Source organism: Panthera leo, chromosome B2 (genome assembly GCF_018350215.1).
Source record: "Panthera leo isolate Ple1 chromosome B2, P.leo_Ple1_pat1.1, whole genome shotgun sequence".
Classification (NCBI taxonomy): domain Eukaryota; kingdom Metazoa; phylum Chordata; class Mammalia; order Carnivora; family Felidae; genus Panthera; species Panthera leo.
Genome location: NC_056683.1, coordinates 52,262,830 through 52,275,923, shown reverse-complemented (window position 1 = coordinate 52,275,923; position 13,094 = coordinate 52,262,830). Strand labels below are relative to the sequence as shown.

Sequence of the window (13,094 nt, the reverse complement as noted above, 5' to 3'; positions counted from 1 at the left end):
ATATGGTGAAAGGTGATGTTAATTTCATTATTTTGAGTATATAAAGTCATCCCAGCAGGATTTGCTGACAAGACTATGATTTTCCCCATTGAATTGTGAGACACTTTTGTTAAAAATCAATTAACCATAAACATAAGGGTTTTTTCAATCAAAATTGCACCAGCATTCTTCTCGAAGCTGGAACAAGCTATCCTAAAATTCATATGGAACCACAAAAGGCCCCGAATAGTCAAAGTAATTTTGAAGAAGACCAAAGAGGGAGGCATCACAATCCCAGAATTTAGCCTCTACTACAAAGCTGTCATCATCAAGACAACATGGTATTGGCACAAAAACAGACACATAGACCAATGGAATAGAATACAAATACAGAATTGGACCCACAAAAGTATGGCCAACTCATCTTTGACAAAGCAGGAAAGAATATCCAATGGAAAGAAGGCAGTGTCTGTAACAATGGTGCTGGGAGAACTGGAGAGCAACATGCAGAAGCATGAAACTAGACCACTTTCTTACATCATTCACAAAAATAAACTCAAAATGGATAAAGGACCTGAATGTGAGACAGGAAACCATCAAAACCCTAGAGGAGAAAGCAGGAAAAAACCTCTCTGATGTCAGCTGCAGCAATTTCTTACTTGGCACATCTCCAAAGGCAAGGGAATTAAAAGCAAAAATGAAGTACTGGGACCTCATCAAGATAAAATCTTCTGCATTGAAAAGGAAACCATCAACAAAACTAAAAGGCAACTGACAGAATTGGAAAAGATATTTGCAAATGACATATCGGACCAAAGGCTAGTGTCCAAAACCTATAAAGAATTCACCAAACTCCACACCCAAAAAACAGATAATCCAGTGAAGAAATGGGCAAAAGACATGAATAGACACTTCTCTAAAGAAGACATCCAGATGGCCAACAGGCACATGAAAAGATGCTCAATGTCACTCCTCATCAGGGAAATACAAATCAAAACCACACTGAGATCTCACCTCATGCCAGTCAGACTGGCTAAAATGAACAAATCAGGAGACTATAGATGCTGAAGAGGATGTGGAGAAACGGGAACCCTCTTGCACTGTTGGTGTGAATGCAAACTGGTGCAGTTGCTCTGGAAAACAATGTGGAGGTTCCTCAAAAAATTAAAAATAGACCTACCCGATGACCCAGCAATAGCACTGCTAGGAATTTACCCCAGGGATACAGGAGTACTGATGCATAGGGGCACTTGTACCCCAGTGTTTATAGCAGCACTTTCAACAATAGCCAAATTATGGAAAGAGCCTAAATGACCATCAACTGATGAATAGGTAAAGAAGTTGTGGTTTATATATACAGTGGAATACTACTTGGCAATGAGAAAGAATGAGACATGGCCTTTTGTAGCAACGTGGATGGAACTGGAGAGTGTGATGCTAAGTGAAATAAGTCATACAGAGAAAGACAGATACCATATGTTTTCACTCTTATGTGGAAACTGAGAAACTTAACACAACACCATGGGGGAGGGGAAGGGAAAAAAAAAGTTAGAGAGGGAGAGAGCCAAACCATAAGAGACTCTTAAAAACTGAGAATAAACTGAGGGTTGATGGAGGGTGGGAGGGAGGGGAGGGTGGGTGATGGGCATTGAAGAGGGCCCCTGTTGGGATGAGCACTGGGTGTTGTATGAAAACCAATTTGACAATAAATTTCGTATTAAAACAAAACAAAATACACAAGGTTTTTTGCAGACTTTGAATTCTATTTCACTGACCTATATGACTATCTGTATGCAAATACTACACTATCTTGATTACTTAAGTTTTATAAGATTGCACATTGAAAAGTGACTTTTCCAATTTCGTCTTTTTGAAGATTATTTTGGCCATTCCTGGTCTCTTTCATTTCCACATTGATTTTAGTACAGTTTGCCAATTTGTGCAAAAACAAAAAAACTAACAAAAATCCACAAGGCAGCTGGGTGTATGATAGGGATTGGGATGAATCCGTGGGTTGGTTTGAAGAATTTTTCTATCTTACCAATATTAAGTATTCCATTCCATGAATATGGAATGTCATTTCATTTATGTAGTTTATGTAGTCCTTCTTTAATTTTTAAATGATCCTGAATGTTTTTATATGTTATTCATTTATTCTATTAAATTTATAACTGTTTTACTTTTTTGGTGCTATTTTATGTGGAATTATTTTATTAATTCCAGTTTTAGGTTGTTCTTTACTAGTTTATAGACGTGAAACTAATTTTTATTTACTGATCTATTACTTTCAAAACTTACTGAACTTGTTTATTAATTTTTTGCATGTGGATTCTTTAGGATTTTCTATGTACAAGTTCATGTACTCTATGAAGAAAGAGAGCTTACTTCTTACTTTTCAATCTTGATGACTTTTATTATTATTAATATTATTTCTTGACTAACTGACCTGGGTAGAATATAGTTCTATTCAATATTGAATAGATTAAATAGAACTGCTAAAATCAGATATCCTTGTCATGTTCCTGATCTTAGCAGGGGAGTATTCAGTCTTTCACTGTAAGATATAATGTTAGCTGTAGGATTTTATAGATAACTTTTATCAAATTGAAGTCTATTTTTTTTTTCCTAGTTGATTGAGTGCTTTTATCTTGAAAGGGTATTTTTTTGTCAAATGCTTTGTTCCATTTGCTTACATGATCATGTGGATTTTGTCTTCTATTAATGTAGTATTACACTGATTGATTTTCAAATCCTGCTTCATCATCCTGTATTACCTTTTTTACATATCAGGTATGGTTTGCTAGTATTTTGTTGAGTATACTACTCTGTATTCTTAAGTATATTAGTCTGTAGGTTTCTTGTGATATCTTTGCCTACTTTTAATAGCAGTGTAATTCTGGCCTTATGGAATGATGTGGGATGTGTTCTCTCCTCTACTTTTTGGAAGAGTTTGTGGAAGTTTGGTATTAATTGTCCTTTAAATATTTGGTAGAATTCAACAGTGAAGCCAGTGGGCTTTTTCTATGGGAAATTTCTTATTACTAATTTAATCTCTTGATTTATAATAGGTCTATTCAGATTTTCTAATTCCCCTTTAGATGATTTTAGTAGTTTGTGTCTTTTTATGAATTTGTCCACTTTATGCTATCTATCTTTTTACTATCTTTTCTAGCATGCAATTATTCATAGCATTCCCTTACCCTTTCTATTTCTGTAACATTTGTGGTGATGTTCCTCTTTTACTTGTGATTTTAGTGATCTGAATATTTTCTTGTTTTTTCTTGTCAGTATCTTTCAAAGAACGAATTTTCAGTTTAATTGACTTTTATCTATTATTTTCCATATTCTATTTCCTTACACTCTAAGCTTTATTATTTCCTTCCTACTATTTGCTTTGGTCTTTAATGTTTTCTTCTATTTCTAACTTCTAAAAGTGGAATGTTGGTTTATTGATATGAGATCTTTCTTCTTTTGAACATAGGTGATATAACTATCAATTTCTCTCCAAACAGTTCTTTTGCTGAATTTCGTAAGTTTTGATGTATTGTTTTCATTTTTATTTATTTCAAAGTATTTTAAGCTCTTTTGTAATTTCTTCTTTTGCCATTTGATTATTTATTTATTTATTTATTTTTAATGGTCAGAACACTTTTTTTTTTTTTTAACATTTATTCTTTTTTTTTTTTTTTTTTTTTTTTTTTAATTTTTTATTTTATTTTTGGGACAGAGAGAGACAGAGCATGAACGGGGGAGGGGCAGAGAGAGAGGGAGACACAGAATCAGAAACAGGCTCCAGGCTCCGAGCCATCAGCCCAGAGCCTGACGCGGGGCTCGAACTCACGGACCGCGAGATCGTGACCTGGCTGAAGTCGGACGCTTAACCGACTGCGCCACCCAGGCGCCCCAACATTTATTCATTTTTGAGAGACAAAGAGAGACAGAGCATAAGCAGGGGAGGGGTAGAGAGAAAGGGAGACACAGAATCCAAAGCAGGCTTCAGGCTCTGAGCTGTCAGCACAGAGACTGACACAGGGCTCGAACTCATGAACCATTAGATCATGACCTGAGCTGAAATCAGAAGCCTGACTCAGCCACCCAGGCGCCCCTACCTTTTGGTTATTTAAAAGTGAAAGGTTTAAATTCCATATACTTGTGAATGAATTTCCCATTTTCTGTCTTTGATTAATGTCCAATATAATTCAATTATAGTAGAAGAATGCACTTTTTATGATTTCCATTATTTTAAGTGTTCTGAGACTTGCTTTATGGCTTATCATTGGATCTAGTCTGGAGAAGAGTCCATGTGCACTTTTGATGAATGCACATTCTGCTTTTTTTGAAGGAATGTTCTGTAGACACTTGTTAGGTCTAGTTGGTTGATAGTTTTGTGCCAGTCTTCTATTTCCTTGTTAATATTCTTCCTAGATTTTCTACCCATTACTGAAAGAGGAGTACTAAAGTTTTCAACTATTACTGTTGAATTGTGGATTTCTCCTTTCAATTCTGTTTTTGCTTCATGCATTGTGGATTTCATTTGCTAAGTTTATAATTCTTTTAGAAAAATTTTTAAATTTTACTTATTTTTGAGAGAGAGAGAGAGAGAGAGAGAGAGAGAGAGAGAGAGAGAGAGAAAATGTGTGTGAGTGGGGGAGAGACAGAGGGAGGGGAGAGAGAATTCCAAGCAGAGCCTGAGGCAGGGCTTGAATTCATGGACCATGAGGTGATGACCTGAGCCAAAATCAAGAGTCAAATGCAGAACCAACTGAGCCACCCAGGCACCCCAAGTTTATAATTTTCATAACTTCCTGATAGATCGACTTATTATTTTGAAATATCCTTATTTATCTATAGTTAATTTTTTTAACTTTAGAGACAGAGAGCAAGAGCAGGAGAGAGGGACAGAGCAGGGGGACACACACACACACACAAAGAGAGAGGGAGGGAGGGAAGGAGGGGGGGGGGAGAGAGAGAGAGAGAGAGAGAGAATCTTAGCATGGAGAGAATCTCCAGAGTGTGGAGCTCAATGTGGGGCTCACTCTCATGACCCTTGGATCACAACCTGAGCCAAGATCAAGAGCCAGATACTCAGCTGACTGAGCCACCCAGCCCCCCCCCCCCACAGTCACAATTTTTTTGTAAGATTTTTATTTTTAAGTTATCTCTACACCCAGTTTGAGGCAAAAACTCACAAACTCGAGGTCAAGAATCACATGCTTTACTGACAGCCAGCCAGGCATCCCTATAGTCACAGTTTTTGTTAAAGTTTCCTTTAATATTACTACAGCTACTTCAGCTTTATTTTGGTTACTGTTTGCATAGTATGTTTTTTCCTACTATTTTATATTTAACTATTTGTGTCTTTGAATGTGAGATGTGTCTTTTGTAGATAGCATGCAGTTGTATCGTTTTATGTTTGTTTTTTCTATTCTGTCAATCTCTGGCATGTTTTATTCATTTACATTAATTTAGTTATTGAAAAGGAATAATTTGTATCTGTCAGTTTGCTATTTGTTTCTGTATATATCAAGTCTATTTTGTTCCTCTATTCCTCCATTGCTGCTTTATGTTAAATAGATATTTTCTAGTATACCATTTTAATGCTCTTGCTTCCTTTTTTTCTTTCACAATAGTCTTCTGAGTTATTTTCTTAGTTGTTGCCCTGAGAGTTACAATTAGCAACCTAAACAATATTTGGATTAATGGAAATTTGATTTCAATCGTGTATAAAAACTTTGATCCAATCTAGCTTCATTCCCTTCTCTTTCCTTTGAATTATACTTTACATTATAAGCTGAATCTATACAGTTTTATAATTATTGCTTTATGCTATTGTGTCTTAAGTCAAGTAGGAGAATAAAAGTATTACAAACAGAAATATTTATACTTTCTTTTGTATTTACCTATGTGGTTACTTTCATTAGTGCTCTTTATTTCTCTGTGTGGACTTGAGGTATCACCTTTTGATTCTGCCTCCTCAATTACAATTTGCTGTCTATTTTCTCACATGGGACTGAGTTGTCATCCCCTAAAATTAATTATTTTAAGTTTTCTTAGACGAATGTTGAATAACAAAGAATAGTAAAAAGACTGATAAAAATTGGGACAGGAAAATTTTTTCAAAGTTATAGTCCTTGGTAAATTGAAATTCAGTTCAGACTCAAAGATACGGTATGATTCATTCCAAGTTCATCCCACAGTACCAGTAATATAGTGGGTGCTTAATAAATATTTTTGGAATGAGTTAACATGAGTTCACATGATGATTATAATTTAAGTGTTGAATTATCGCAGCCTAGAACTAGTAAGAACACTGATAGAGTCATATAAGCTAAGATTAAACAGGTCTTAGAAAGAAGAGGCTTAGAGAAGCCTCTGTAGAATCTCCAGACTGAATGAATTTCCTGAGTCACATTATCAAGAAAGAATTTAAGTCATTGATTATTGCAAAGCATTAGTTAATTCATTTAATGAAGATTGAAGTTCTTGAGAAAGTCAGACAAGGTCGCATGCTTTACTCATTAATAATCTTACACTTAGAAATTCCAAAGTATGTAACAGATTCCATGCATCTGTAATGTTAAGCAAATAAGATAGGCCCTCCATTTGATGGCTCACTTGATGTAGCCTATGGCACACATAATGCCTTGGAACTCAGTTTATAGACATTAACAGTTGGAAACTCAGAGTTGCTCGAGCAGAATTCTACATAATCACCCATTTGGGGTTAATTTACTTTATTGTGGCTCCTAAAGTGAGCTCAGCTGAACTTGTCATTTTCCATTCCAATCTGTTTTGTAAATGTTTTTAGTTTCACAGCCCAAGCATTTTACTGCAAATCTCCTAGATCATGTGGTTTGTGCTAACCAGAACAATTCATCAAAAGAATGTAGGTTATTTTTAAACCTGCAATACAATTTTGAACTTACTTTAGAGTTTGAGAAATGAAGAACTATAAGCTTTAATAATGGAGAAAAAAACTGGTTGGAGTTTGGTAGTTATCTATTCAACATTTTTTGGATTACTTTCTTTGTGCAAGATACCATACCATTAAGTGTTTGGGATTCAATGATGAACAATACTGATTTAGGTACCCCACGGAGTTTTAAAGTCATGTCAATCTGGAAATAAATGAATAAGCAATATAAGCATCTATTATATGTAATGCACATTACTAGAAAAAATATGGAAGTAGGGGATTGTCTTAACACTGAATATTTCTAGTCAAGAATCTCAATGGAAATCTAAAATATCTTTACTCCTACATACTCATTAAAAGCTTTTTCTCTTTCAAGAAAAATTTCAAATTCCAATTTTTCCATGAATTGTTCTCTGAACAACTGGGCAATGAATTCCCCAATGTTCTCTTCTTTCTAAGTATTCCCAGAACTTCCTCTTATTTTTCTACTCACTTTTTTCTTACAAAGTATTTATTCAGCAACAGATACGTTCTATGTATATTACCAATTGGTGGGATATAAGATAAAGACTAGAGTGTACTATCTTCATCTGTAGAGTAGAGCAGATAGACAAATAAAAAATGTCATTCTAATGTTATTTAAAAGCACTGTGAAAGAGATCTATTTAAGAAAGTCATCATATACATGGATTCAACACATGCCTGTTATTTTAGATATATAAGCAGATTCCGTTGAAAGGACGATTAACAGTATATACCATTAAGGTGTTTTAACTGATGAGCACTTTCTGTGCTCTAGGCACTTGAATTAACTCATCAAATAAGTGTAACAACTCTGAGAGGTAGATGCTATGCAACCCCACTCTAAAGATAATGAAAGAGAGGCAGAGAAATTTTAAAAAATTGACAAAATTCATGCATGTATTAAGTTGCAGACTCAGGATTTAAACTCATGTAGTCCTGACCCTGAGTCTGTGGTTTTGAATTCTCTGTACTGTATCATTCCAATTATTCACTCAGCTTGTAAGAAGATTCCTACTGCCTTTTCACTTGCAGTGTCTTTCTGTGAGAGTAGGATACTTCCCTTCTCCATGGTCCAGCTTAATCACAAGACTTGTTTTGGCAAATGAAGTATGAGGAGACTTAACACATGCCAGTTCAAAGCAAATATTTAAGACACAGTACATATTTCTTCCAGATTCCTTGCCCTTTCCCTCAGTTCCAGAATGGCATGTCCCAGGAAGTGCTGTTCCTTTAGACTGAGTTCTGAAATGAGACGACAAGGAGAACACAGCCACAGCCCATCCTCACTATTGCCATGGAACGTCAGTGAGACAAACTTGCTGCAAAGCCACATATTTTAAGGTTGTTTTTTAACAGCAGAATAATGTAGCAAATACTGACTAGCATAATAACAGTTACCAAGAAGTGGGCACGATAGTAACAAGCACCCTAAAATGTGTGATATCAAGGCCAAGTGGAGAGTGTTGAGGAAACCATCACTGGGACCTATAAAACAACACTCATGTTATACAGGGGTACACAGTTGTTACTTTAGTTGAAAAATTAGAGGTCAGAATGATCGTAAATATTGGTAACAGCTACATTTTTTAAGATTATAAAAGAAATTGTTTCTTTGCACAGAGGAAAAGAAAAAAAAATTGGAATTATAAGACACAGGGTGGAAAATGCAACCATGACTCATATTCAACCAGTAAAAGATATCTTGAAAAATTGCTTTGACTAACAAAATTTGAAGGATACTCAAATTAAGACTCACCCTCAAAGACCAAAGAAAAGCTTTGTGGAATCCTTTTAATGAATTAGTGTGGTCCAGTAAATTCTTCCCAGTGGATAAAATACATAAGAGCAAACAGACTAACAGTATGGCTTTCCACAAGCCTGATGAGCTCTCAGTGCTGGCAATAAGTTTAGAGAAAGAGAGAGATACATTTCCAAGAGGTGTGGCATTTTAAGGTAAAATGTGTAAGAGGATAAGCTATACCCATTGTCTAAACTTTTATAAACCATTACATGTATCTGTTGCTGATTTACTTTGAATCATCAAGGTTCCACTTAAGCGTTTCCTGCTCTGAATTAGATACCATACCCATCCACCAAGCCTTCCTCTGATCATCTGGCTTATCTTTATGAAGATGATTTTCACTCTGCATCTGACTCTTTCCCTCCTCTAGTCTATGAATTCATCGGTGATGTGGACAGGGGCTTTTAGCTTTTTATCAGATATGTGTGCAAAAGAAATATGATACAATAAATGATGAATAAGCGACAGAGAATGAATACACTCACTGAGAGAGCAAAATTACCTAACAAGTTACAATAATCCCCAATCAGTATTATAAACAGTTTCTAAAATTCTAAATTCTGCCTGACTCTCTACTGTGCTAAAATAATATTAATAAGATCTTTGAAGTTGGAGATTTAACCCATATAATAAAAATGTACTACATAAATCTCATAAAGACGACAACATTCTTTACATACAGTCTCAGGAAACTTTAAAGAATTTTTCGTTATTTATTTGACAAAGTAAAACTTATATGAATCCTAGACAAAAATCAAATCAATTCATCACAGTGCTTTAAAATTTAAAGTCATTAAGGCAGTTCATAAAGCACATTCCCTAAATATCACCCTAAAAAATTGCCTAGGCATATTTCCATGGTTAGGGCCTCAACATTTTAGAATACAGTCTTTCAGTAGGCATATTATGTTGGTTCAGTGTACTCTTCACTTTTACTTTTGAGCACATCCTAAGCAAAGCATAAAGAAATCATTTGAAATCACGTACCTGTCGACACCAGAGTTTACGAAATATTTGCAGATAGGCCAACACCATAAGGCACAGTGGTGCCATATATGTGACCAGGAAGAAACAGATGTGATACATCTTGGGGTAAATTTCACCTGAAATGAAAGCCAAAATAATGAAATCTGGTTTTATAATTCACATATTTTTTTTAAAGGTATGTCTGTCAATGTTTTGCCTTCCAAGTACACATTTAACTTCTATATGACTTCACTGGCATGTCTCACACACACACACACACACACACACACACACACACACACACACACACACACACAATGTGAAGTCTTAATTTCATTTAATGTACTCAGAAAGGAATAACAACTAACCATTTCTTACTGTGTGTTAACATTGGCTATCCAAAGTCAAGCATTCATTTATCAAAAATAAGTTATCTAGGCTAATTAATGAAAATCAACTGGGAATGCGCTATACTAAATTCGCAATAGGAAACAAGTGATTCTTTCTCTTTATAAGTTTCTGCAGAAATGGGAAGCTATTCCAGTTGTACCCCCATGTACGAATGTGGAAAGTTTTTGGAAAAATAAACACAGCAAACATTTCATGATTCTTTTTGTTGATTATCAGAACAATATAAAATTTCTCTGTCAGTATTTTGTTTGTATGTATATATATGTATGCAACGCACTTTTAATAAAAATGATATTCTTAAGGTTTTTTTACTTAATCTTTAAACAATTTTTTTAATATTTATCTCATTGATTTAGTCATGAGCACCTCTAGGATTGTAGGGATTTCTTGCCATTAAGTCTAGGTACACAGGTGATACATATCACAGATTGGGCCTTTATTAAAGAGTCAATTATTCAATTAATAAATAACATTGTGCTTTAATATATATTTTTAGCTTTTCTAAATATATTTATTACTGAATTTTAATTGTTTTATTTATTTTTTAAAGATTTGATTTTTAATCTCTACACCCAACATGGGGCTCGAATTCACAACCCCGAGATCAGGAGTCACATGCTGCACCAACGGAGCCAGCCAGGAGTCCCTACTGACTTTTTAAATGCTTTGAAGGATATTTTTCCCATACTTGTATTTGAATATATCACAGTGATCCAGTTACTTTTACTTAAATGGAAAACAGGAAATAGAATGCATCCTACATGGATTCCACGGATACTAAATGCAGTAATTAGATATAATTCTAATTGAATGCTAACAAAATACAAATTTAATTTTTTTTTTCATTTCTAAAAATTAAGCAGCTTTATTTGGCTTTGATATTGGCAATGAGGTTAGTTCCATACTATTATTGAGGGATAATGCTATCACCTCTATGCATTTTTTTTTCCCCATAGCTTCAGAAAGGGCACGTAGAAGCATGAAGAGTCAGTTCTGTGATCAAATGTGGTAAGGACAATTTACAGTCAGGATTAACCAACAGTAACTATCAAGAGGAACACAATAATTGATAATATTCATTGAACAATCATTCATTTAATTGTTACTGAATATGTTTTAAATATATCTATGAGTTGACTATTCTCCACAATCTTGAGTCCATCACCTTGTCTTCTAGAGTTGGCTGAGTTTAACAGTCTCCTTATTTTTCTTTCTAAACTCCATCTTCTCAGGTAGATGTTTTTCTTCACTGTAATCTTCACAGGGGACAGCGGGGTGCCTGTGCTTCTGGTAGAAAGCAATCAAGAGACTGATTTGGGGTGTCATTTTTAGCTCTTCTGTGGCCCAACTGGCTCACACCTACTCATGTGTTTCTAACTTCCTTTTAAGTTTATCCCATAAAACAGGCCAGTTACATAAAAAGTGATAGAATCTGAGCAGTGACTGGAGGAATAACAGCCATTCCCTTTGAAGTGCCACAACCAGCGCAGTATTTGGTAAGCCCATTTCAGAGGAGTGGAGGATGACCTGGACACTTCCCAGGCACCTGAGTGCCTTTGAACTTTTATTTGTTTTGAAGGTGTCACATGGGCTCCCATCTTTGAAGCTGACAGATGTTTGAGGTCTACCTCCGGCTAACCTGAGTGAAGGAGAGTAGATTTGAGAGGTAATATTTTCCTTTTTTAATTGCAACTATGGATACCATCACTGTGATAACAGTTTGGGTTTTAAGCAGATGGGAGAGAAACCTCATTCTGTAGTGGGTATATTTATAAATAGTTGGTAAAATATGTAATTGGCTGGTAAATGCATAGTATGATAATGAACACCCACACAGAGAAAAGTTGATCAGGTGAAATTACACTTGCCAGCTGGGAGTGATTGTTTTAATAAAAAGATTATTATAGATAATTGGGGAAACATGGTAGTCTTAACATTCTTCATTCCATACTTAGGGTCTAAGCTAATTGAAAACTTATAAATGCCATTGGAATTTTAAGTTGAATGTGTTGAAACTTTCTCTGAAGTCTCTCTGCACTTGATGAACAATATCTTCTATGTATTGAAGACATTTATATATAACCTAGAATGTAGTTACATGAAATTTGTTGCACTCAAGCACTCATATTATAAAACAACATCTTAAAGATTGGCAACCATTCAAAATGAGTGTCTCTCCTCAAATAATAAATAGGTACAATCTGAATAAATTCTTGCATATATATCAAACCAATAATTACGGAGAAAATGTGGATCTTTATTTAGTCCCCAAAATCAGAGATCAAAGAATAATGTCCTATGTTAACAAGGCAAGACTTAATCTCAGTGAGTTAAGGTGTATTATTGAGCCAACATGCTAATCTAATTATCTATAATCTACAATGTTATACCTATCAGGGACTCAATGGACCAATAGATTAAAGTTCCCAAATATTCCATATAGACTGTCTTTTCAAAGTTTATGAATCCATAAAGTTTACTTGAATCTTTATTATCTTCTCTCTAATAAAATGTTATATGTATGTGTGTGTGTGTGTGTGTGTGTGTGTATATACACACACACATATATGTATATATATAGAGAGAGAAAAAAAAGAGAGAGAACATATATGTATACTGAAATTTAACATATATATTTTTTCAAAATCTTACAATAGGCAAGGTGCTATAATTAGTTTGACTGTAAAGAAGGACTCCATTATTATTTTCTTTCAGACCACCAAACAAGAATTTGGCAGTGAGATCCAAGAAAAGAGAAATTATGAATCCCCCAAGGTCTACAAAATGTTTGGCAAACAAGACATACTCATTAAGTGTTGGATGAATGGTGAGACAATTATATCTTTGAGTGCACAAAAGAAGTTAGTTTCCTTCCAATAGAATATGTTCTGTGAAACTGCATATACAAATCAAGCAATCAAGAAACGATGTATATAATTCTGGAATAATTTTAGAAGTGTGAATGAATGTAACATATACAAAGACATATTTTAAAGA

General features: G+C 34.6%; 1 protein-coding gene across 3 annotated transcripts in view; it reads right to left on the bottom strand.

The window, feature by feature from the left end:
• HCRTR2 (hypocretin receptor 2) overlaps positions 1–13,094 on the bottom strand; it is a 107,498-nt gene that overhangs the window by 15,442 nt on the left and 78,962 nt on the right. For all 3 annotated transcript variants that reach the window (XM_042937325.1, XM_042937326.1, XM_042937327.1), the window contains one exon: positions 9,708–9,823. In XM_042937325.1, the coding sequence (XP_042793259.1) occupies positions 9,708–9,823 (116 nt within the window). The remainder of the gene's footprint in view (positions 1–9,707; positions 9,824–13,094) is intronic.